Raw genomic sequence first — 9822 nt, 5'->3', positions numbered from 1 at the left:
TGCACTCCCAATGTGTGCCCGGCTGCCCCGGCCGGGGCAGAACTCACGGCTGCCTGTGGAGCGTGGCTTCTCTTGAGCAGAGAGCTGACCCAGCCTCGCTGTGGGTCGCTCCCAGCAGGGACTGCCACTGCCTCTAATTTGCCCACCGATCTCATCAGCCCTCCTGGCTATACCTGTCTCCTGCGGCTGCCACTGGCCCTGCACCGTGGGACAACCCCTGACCTGTGTGGACTGGACCCCCGGGGGCACCCTCCTACTGCACTGGCAGTGAGGTCACCCCCGCCCTGCTCAGGCTGTGACACTCGGCATTGGCACCGGCCCCAAGGCTGCTCTACACCTGCCGCGGGCCGGAGCGGACCAGGTGCCCGTCTCCCTCCGGAGCTCCGACTCCACATGCTGGGCTGGGCCTGCATGGACGCTCGTCCTCGCTGCCCTGAGCAGGCCTCCGCAGCCCAAGCCAGACTGCCCTCCCTACACAGGGCTCCCTCTGTTCCAGTGACAGCCTGGGAAGCCTCTCTTGAGTATAGAACTCATACGCGGGACCAGCAGATCGCATAATGGTTATATCACCTGACTCCCCCGTCGTTGATCCGGGTTCGAGTCCTGGACCCGGTGACTTAGAACTCACACTGGGCATGTGTGCATGCATGCCCAAAATTCCAAGAGGAGAATGCAAGAGGAGGGGCCGCAGTGTGGCCGTGCCCCGCAGGAGCGATGTCTTGCTTTCTGTCGCTCTCTGTCTCTTCAGTGAGCACATGCACCTTATAGCAAAAAACCTTTTAATAAAAAAGCGAAAATCTCCTGTAACCCCAGCACTCGGACATCCGTGCTTGCAAACACCACACATTTATCTTACAGGTTAGCATCACTAATTTGATGGATACCAGAGAGTAAGTGCCGAAGGCATTATTTTTCAACTGAAAATTTGAAATATCCAGTTTTTTCTTTTCTTTTCTTTTTTGTTTTTTTGAGAGGTTTTTGCTATAGGGCATGTGTGCTCGCCAGAAAGACAGAGACAGAAAGCGAGAAATCACCCCCTGGGGGGATGGCCATGCCGTAATCCCTTTTCCTCCATTCTCCTCTCGGGATCTTGGGCATGCACACGGGCCCGGTGTGAGTTTAAGCCACCAGGTCCGGGACTAGAATCACGGTCCACTACATGGAAATCCAGCGACGTAGCCATTATGCTAACTGCTGGTCCCAAAATATCCAGTTTTTTCCTAAAATTTCCAAGACCTTTGAAATTCCTAACAAACCAGTTGGAAAGAGCAGCTACTTCCAGACCACTCCGAGCACTACCCTGACGTTACCCAGCACGCTTCGTGGTTTGCTACTTGTAAACCCTGCAGCTCACACGGCCTGCCAGGGGCCTTCGGCGCTGACTCACTGGTATCCATCAGAAGAAAAGTCAGGACGCAGTGCCTTTATTTACTTCAAACAAGTGGGGTCAGGATACAGCCCGCTGGTGAGGAGCACGTGCTCCATGACAGCCGCCCAAGAACAGCCGTGGCCTCTGCGTTAGGACTGAGATTTCGCATCAGTAGGCGGGGCCCGCTGCCGTGCTCACGGCCCTTCCTATGCCTATGAATAGAGGACAATTGAGTCTGAAGCTTGGCTGCTACACTAACGCTAACGGAAAGGGAGGCTGTGGCTCCCAAGCCTCTGGGCAAAGGGCCACTAGGCGGGCTGAATTTGTGCGGGCTCTCCTGCCCGTCCGGAGCTGGGTGCTATCTGCTTCGACTTGGCACTTTTTTGAGAGAGAGATTTTTGCTATAGGGCACGTGCACTCACTAGAGAGCAAAAAAGTGAGAAATCACCCCTCAGGGAGATGGCCACGCCACAACCCCTTCTTCTCCATCCTCCTCACGCAAATGCGCCTGGCATGAGTTTCCATCTGCTGGGCCTGGGACTTGAACCACAGCTGGCTACAGTACTTGAACCACTATGCCACCTGCTGGCCCCTGCTTGCCTGGACTTTTCAATCACAGTACGATGCTTCTGCTTCGGCAGACGTGTCTCCGGTTAGTTAAAATGCCATGCTGTTGGACATACTTGGTATTTTCCCGTGGGCTTCTGTCCCTAAGAGTTGCCAGTCTTCCGAGAAAGGCGAGCGAGTCCCAGATCACAGGCCTCTCCGTGTTCTAGCCATGGGGGGCCCACCACCGCTCAGTTTCTGCCCATACCCTCCAGGACAGCAACCAGACCACAGCCGTCTGTCCCTTGGGCCTTTTCACCTATTTGGCTTTAAATTCTGCTGGGTTCTAAGACCGAGTCTCCAAACGCAGACTTCCGGAGCGCGTGAAGAAATCTGAGCACAGGAAAGCGAGTAGAACGGGAGGGCTGGAAACGCTCAGCGCCCTTCCTCGTGCTAAGCCAGCATCCCGGCCACTTCGTGAAGGCAGGCCGCGGTGGGGACTGGGAGCCTGGTGGGGAGGGCTCTGGGCGGCCACTCGACGTCGGGGCTTCTAGTCCGCTCTGACAGGTTCTCACCTCTGCGTTTGGTGGCAGCCTGCATCCACGCCAGCCCACTGAGGTGCGCGTCTTCCATCACTGCCACGTCGCATTATCCAGTGGTCTATTTAAAACCACTCCCATGGCGACCAGCGCAGACCTCAGCGTGCGCGTCTCCGAGCACTTGGAAGCGTTCCGGGTCACGGAGGGAGCCCATGGTGGCATGTTCGTGTTTCCCAAGCTCCCAGTTCTTCTTCGAGAGCTTGAATATTGTCGGTAGTGACGAATGCTACGAGCTGCTTTTCTAAAACTGCCGTCTTATTTCATTTTTCAGAACTATTTCATTTTATGTATGTATTATTATTTTTAATTTTCTACAGGACATATGCACTCACCCGAGTGAGACAAGAGAGAGAAAGAAAAGGAAAGTGAAAAAGCAAGTCCCAGTCCCGGGGCCAACCACAGCAGGCCATGTGGGAGGCCTGCGTCTTAACTACCACGCCTGCTGACCCCGGGCCATTTCGTTTTTAGTGGCCAGCTGCAGTGGCAGGAGTGACAGGGTGTTGCAGTGCCAGGCCAGGGCCACGTGGGACTCTGGGGTTTGGACCCCAGACCAGCCTGAACACGCCGGGGGGAACGGCAGCTCATGCCAGCAACCCCAGGTGGACAGCCACTGTGACGGGGTCGAAAATAGCCCTCGGGCCAGCAGGTGGCATGGTGGCTAAGGCACTGGACTCCCCCGTGGCCGACCACAGTCTGAGTTCTGGACCCAGCAGCTTGAAAATCATGCTGGGTATGTGTGCGTGTGTGCCCAAACCCTGAGAGGAGAACAGAGAAGAAAGGACTGCAGCGTGGCCCTCTCCCGGGAGATGACTTCTCACTTTCCTTCCCTTTCTCCCCAGTAAGCACACATGCCCAATTCGGCAAAGAGAACCAACCAAAACAACCCTCTTTCCTTCTCCCCCTCTTCCGCATCCCCTCCGAAAGCAGAGCAGCAAATAACCAGGTCTGAGCGGTCACACAAGGTTGGCTGTTTTTTCAAGGGAAAACAAGGGTGTTTGTGAAAGTGGCTGGGCAGCTGGTGGCATGGTGTTTGAGGCGGCTGGACCGCGCATGCCCGACCGTGCGTCTACAGTCTCAGAGCCAGCTGCTCTAGCAGCACTCCGAGGGCCAGCTGGGTCCCACGTGGGCAAGTGCACGAAGAGGGTCCCAGATCCAGCAGCTTTAAAACGCCCAGAAACCACCAGAGGAGGATGGAGGACAGGGGCTGGAGCATGGCTATTCCCCGAGTGTGGTTTCTCACTCCCTCCCCCCACGGCGCTAGCAGGTGCACACACCCTAAAACAAATTCAAACAAACAATGCCATGTGCGTGAGTGCCTCACATCCTGCGGCAGAGAAGGGACGGCAGCATGAGCGGTGCCCAGGGGCTGCTTTCTGGTGTGCTCTCCCTCTCCCTCCGTCCCTCTCCCCACTCACACAAGCCCTCTGGCAAGACAAGCAAGCATGCAAGGTGCTGCAAGGAGGCTGATTCGGAGCCAGCTCAGCCGTATCAGCAGTGCCCAGGACGGCGAGCTCTCTGTGTAGCCAAGGGGCCATCGGCGTGTACCCCCTTCGTCACCCAGACAGACACATTTAGGGTTTACCAACATTTATATTTTGTACACCCCTGTTACTGACCACCTGACACTCCTGTACCCCTGTTACTGACCCCCTGACACTCCCGTACCCCCGTTACTGACCCCCTGACACTCCCGTACCCCCGTTACTGACCCCCTGACACTCCCGTACCCCCGTTACTGACCCCCTGACACTCCCGTACCCCCGTTACTGACCCCCTGACACTCCCGTACCCCCGTTACTGACCCCCTGACACTCCCGTACCCCCGTTACTGACCCCCTGACACTCCCGTACCCCCGTTACTGACCCCCTGACACTCCCGTACCCCCGTTACTGACCCCCTGACACTCCCGTACCCCCGTTACTGACCCCCTGACACTCCCGTACCCCCGTTACTGACCCCCTGACACTCCCGTACCCCCGTTACTGACCCCCTGACACTCCCGTACCCCCGTTACTGACCCCCTGACACTCCCGTACCCCCGTTACTGACCCCCTGACACTCCCGTACCCCCGTTACTGACCCCCTGACACTCCCGTACCCCCGTTACTGACCCCCTGACACTCCCGTACCCCCGTTACTGACCCCCTGACACTCCCGTACCCCCGTTACTGACCCCCTGACACTCCCGTACCCCCGTTACTGACCCCCTGACACTCCCGTACCCCCGTTACTGACCCCCTGACACTCCCGTACCCCCGTTACTGACCCCCTGACACTCCTGTACCCGTTACTGACCACCTGACACTCCCGTACCCCTGTTACTGAACACCTGACACTCCCGTACCCCTGTTACTGACACCCGACACTCCCGTACCCCTGTTACTGACCACCTGACACTCCTGTACCCCTGTTAATGTCCACCTGACACTCCTGTACTCCTGTTAATGTCCCCCTGACGCTCCTGTACTCCTGTTAATGTCCCCCTGACGCTCCTGTACTCCTGTTAATGTCCCCCTGACGCTCCTGTACTCCTGTTAATGTCCCCCTGACGCTCCTGTACTCCTGTTAATGTCCCCCTGACGCTCCTGTACTCCTGTTAATGTCCCCCTGACGCTCCTGTACTCCTGTTAATGTCCCCCTGACGCTCCTGTACTCCTGTTAATGTCCCCCTGACGCTCCTGTACTCCTGTTAATGTCCCCCTGACGCTCCTGTACTCCTGTTAATGTCCCCCTGACGCTCCTGTACTCCTGTTAATGTCCCCCTGACGCTCCTGTACTCCTGTTAATGTCCCCCTGACGCTCCTGTACTCCTGTTAATGTCCCCCTGACGCTCCTGTACTCCTGTTAATGTCCCCCTGACGCTCCTGTACTCCTGTTAATGTCCCCCTGACGCTCCTGTACTCCTGTTAATGTCCCCCTGACGCTCCTGTACTCCTGTTAATGTCCACCTGACGCTCCTGTACACCTGCTACTGACCACCTGACACTCCTGTACCCCTGTTAATGTCCACCTGACACTCCTGTACTCCTGTTAATGTCCACCTGACGCTCCTGTACTCCTGTTAATGACCATCGGACGGGTCCTGTACCCCTGTTACTGTCAGCTCAGCTCTATGGCAGCAGCAATTCTTTTTAGGGTGCCACAGGTGTGCACACTTGCTGGACAGAGAGAGGGAAAGTGAGATAGCACCCTCTATGGGGCGGCGATAATGCAATTCCTTTTCCGTTTTCCTCTTGGGATTTTGGCCCCATACACACATGTCCCTGGCATGATTTTCAAGCCAGCAGGTCTGGGACCTGAACCACAGTCAGCCATACAGGAGCCCAAGGCCTTAGCAACCACAACATCTGCTTGCCCTTTTATTTTATTTTATCTTTTTTAGTTTTTTTGCCATAGGACATGGACACTTGCTGGAGAGAGACAGACTAAGAAATCACCCCTGGAGGGATGGCCATGCCTTAATTCCTTCTCCTCCCCTCTCCTCTCCAGATTTTGGGCATATATACACACACACCTGGAGCAGTCCTGAGGCTGCCAGGTCTAGGACTTGAACCACAGTCGGACATGTGGGAATCTAGTGCCTTAACCACCACACCACCTGCTGGCCCACAAATTTTTATTTTACTAATTTACTAATTGCCCAATACTACTACTAACAAAAGTTATTTCTAAATTATTTTAAAATTAAAAATATTTTTTTTTCTTTTTGAGGAGGTTTATGCTACAAGGCACATGCGCTCACCAGAGAGACAGAAAGCGAGAAATGACCCCCCAGGGAGGCTGGCCACTGCAAACCCTTCTCCTCCATTCTCCTCTTGGGATCTTGGGCACGCACACACACGTGCCTGGTGTGAGTTTCAGCCACGGGGCCCTGGACTCTAACCACGGTCGACTACGTGGGAGCCCAGCCACATAGCCATTACTCCAACTGCTGTCCCCCAAAAACATTTTGTGATAACAGTTTTAACAAATTATCTCAGCACTTCTCTCCAGCACTCGGTGTGCGTGTGCACAATATATGCTCAGCTTAGAACCGCAGCCAGAGCATACATAAGAGGTTCAAGGCATTCCAAGGCAACACGCTGCCCTCAGGCAACAATCGCCAGCCGGGTGCGCTAGGATTCAGAGGTTGCAGACAGCAGGGTCAGGGAGGCACAGGCCTGGGGAAAGCAAGCTTGGGCAGTGCTCTTGGCCAGGGTGACCCCTGAGCGGAGTGACTGAAGACCGCAGGCTCTCAGTAGGGTCTCAGAACTGAGGCACTGCACCGTGAGGGAAGTGAGCCACCCAGAGCGGGGCTCGCCGAATTAAAGGTCTTACATGATGCACCCCAATCAACGTGACCCTATTGGACTCTCCCCAGGGAAAGAAAAGGGCTCAGCAGCTGACGCTCACTCGCTGCCTCTCTGGCACCTTCTCAACCAGCGTGGGTCTCCGAGGAGGGTGACGTGCCAGAGCCTGGAGACCCAGCTCTGCCAGGGTAACCCCGGGCACCAGTGGTCCGGCTCACGCCGACAGCTGAGGGCCTGTAACACTGGCTATAAGTCACTCAAGGATGTGTGGATGGCGCCAGGGACAGACCGCCCTGGCCTTGGCTGTTGGCGGGCACATGCCGGATGGTTAGTTTGTGCCAGCAGCCGTGTCGCCACATCAATGCTTCATACAGGGCCTCTCTAGGCCCAGCTGTCACCTGGTCCTCCAAGGTAACGGTCTATCCAACACCTAGGGGCCTGGGCCAAGTCACCTGAGGTCACCGGGCAGAGCCAAAGTTCTGCTGGCTCAGGTTCCCAGCTGCTATGAGGGGACACTCCCCATGTCACCGCCCATTTTCACAAGAAGCAGCAGCGTGGGCAGTAATTTCGATAAAATACCTTCCGGGGTTTCATGGGCCCCCGAAATACGTCCAGAAACACCGACCTAAGTTAAAAGTGGGCTCTATGCGTCTCGGCATCGCGGTTCACCACTGGGGCTGAAAGGCAAGGGACTAATAGGAGCCACGTTTATTAAGTGCCAACCCTGCGGGCATCGTCCCACCCCACTCAGCCCCTTCTATGGCACAAAGAGAAAACAGGGTCGGAGGGAGACGATCGGCCCAGCGTCCGGCGGTGGAGGGGCCGGTCTCACGCTCGCTCCCTCCCGCCTGCTCCGGCAGATGCTAGGCTGATCCCAGGTCCAACACAGAACACCACAGACACGAATGAACCACAGGGACAGTCACCTGTACGACTTATGCAGCTCCGTGACCTTCTCTTCAAGCTCCTTGGTCTGGTTCGGGGCCAGTTTAAAGTCGCTAACGTAATCCACGCCATGGAGTTCCGGATCGTAGTCTCCCAGCTCAGACTGGACGGTGTAAGAACCCAGCAATGCCAAGGTTGCAAAGGAACAGGGCAGCCGGCCTGCAACTATGTCCTGCCGAAGCTGGAGGCATAGATAGTATCTAGACCCAAAGGAGAAAAGAGGGCGTGGCGTCAGCAGCAGCCGCTGCAGAGCGGGCATGGGGTAGACAAGAGAGGGAACACAAGCTCGCAGTAAAACAGGCCGATCAGGCCTCCAGGTGGCATGGTGGTTAAGGTGCTGGACCCCTAGATGTCCGAACACGGTTCGAATTCTGGAACTAGTGGCTTACTTCCTCACATTCCTACTTTCTCTGTCTCTATTTCTGGTCAGGTTAAAAAATATTAACAATAATGGGACCAGAAGATGGTGTAGTGGTTACGTCACTGGACTCCCATGTAGTCGACTATGGTTTGAGTCCTGGACCCGGCTACTTGAAACTCACGCCGGGCGCAGATGCGTGCATGCCCAAGATCCCGAGAGGAGAATGGAGGAGAAGGGATTGCGGCATGGCCATCCCCTCTAGGGGGTGATTTCTCACTTTCTGTCTCTCTATGTCTGTCTGGTGAGTGCACATGCCCTACAGCAAATACCTCTCTCTGAAAATAAATTAATAAATTAATTAAATTAATTAAATAAGTAATTCTTTAAAAATTAAAAGAACTGGCCAATCACGGAGGAGGGCATGTGGCCGCTGTCTGCACTATGACTTCTCCCTTTCTGTTATCCAGACACTTCTATAAAAATAAAGAAACAAACTGTAACTATGTCGGTCTCATAGTTAGAAAGCAGTTTAGAAAGGAAAAAAAATTGAGAAAATATGGATTTTAAAAATTAGCGATTTTGTTGAATGTACTGAGAACTACAAGTCCACGAACTGTCACTGACTCATCACCAGAAGCACTCGTGAGGCGTCACCTCTGCCAGCCTGCAGGGGGCAGACTCCCAGGGCCTCGGTCCGTACAGCGGCGGTTCCCAGCACGCTGCTGTCCTTGCTGCCCGAGGTGCCGTCACTATCAGTCAGCCAGAAGATTCTGGCGCTTCTCCAAGACAGGCTAAGTTGCCTCCCAGGGCCAATCAGCCACCCTCGCCTGCCTCGGGACTCCGATTGCCGCGAGAGCGTCCAGCCCGACAGCCACGCATGGCCCTGACCTCAGCACACTCCGGCCCACCGAAGCCACAGGCCAGGGTGACTGAAGGACAGCGCCTGGGCAGAGCAGACCCGTCTCTGCTCTGACATGAGGAGCTGAGGGTGTCCTAGCAGTGGCCCTTGCTACCCAGCATCACCCCGTGCAGGTGGCCCCTGGAGACTGCAGGGCTCACGGTCACCGATTCGACCAACCACAGATCAAATACGTTAGGGGACCTGGCTGTGGCTGCCCATTACCCTGCGACCGCACAGCAGCTAGCTGCAAGGCCTCCCGCGTGGCCGAGATAGCCTGGAGGTGCTGCAGCACACAGGGCACGCCACGAGAGGCATGTCGGCCGATGACGCCGGGCCCACAGGACGGGAACGGGCGACCTGTCGGCCACCCCACCCGTCACGTTCACGCAGACACGTGAGATCGCCCGGCACGCTGCGCTCACGGCTGCACGTGCGCCTGGACGCCGCAGCTCTGGGGCCCAGGGTCTCGGGACCAAGCCCCGTGGCTGCTGAGGATGACCAAATGCACACGAGAGAAGAGATTTTCGGGGTGGCTAGGTGGTGGCTCTGACAGACAGACAGACAGCACCTGGGAAAGGAAGTGCCAGAACGACCCTGTGGGGCAGAGGCTCGGCATCGTGGTTTCAAAAATGCACGAAGGAGAGTTAGTGATCTGCCTAAGATGGTTTAGATTTCCATGGGGCTTAGTAATCGCATTTTTAAGAGTTTATCCTCTTATTTGAAGGAGGTAGAACCTGAGGCCTACAGATTATCATTTTGCCTGAAATCAGACAGTTCACAGAAAACCAGAACCGGAAACCAGTTCCTGCTG

The 9822-nt window shown here is 55.7% G+C and overlaps 1 protein-coding gene across 1 annotated transcript in view; it reads right to left on the bottom strand.

Annotated features, from left to right (window-relative positions):
- EPB41 (erythrocyte membrane protein band 4.1) overlaps window positions 1-9822 on the bottom strand; it is a gene marked incomplete in the record, with an annotated part of 98272 nt that overhangs the window by 70135 nt on the left and 18315 nt on the right. The window contains 1 exon segment of the mRNA XM_027766723.1: window positions 7731-7949. Within this exon segment, the coding sequence (XP_027622524.1) occupies window positions 7731-7949 (219 nt within the window).

The sequence above is a fragment of the Tupaia chinensis genome, unplaced genomic scaffold (genome assembly GCF_000334495.1).
Source record: "Tupaia chinensis unplaced genomic scaffold, TupChi_1.0 Scaffold143646_1, whole genome shotgun sequence".
Lineage (NCBI taxonomy): Eukaryota > Metazoa > Chordata > Mammalia > Scandentia > Tupaiidae > Tupaia > Tupaia belangeri.
The sequence above is the reverse complement of the archived record's forward strand: the minus strand, read 5'-3'. Positions and strand labels throughout refer to the sequence as shown.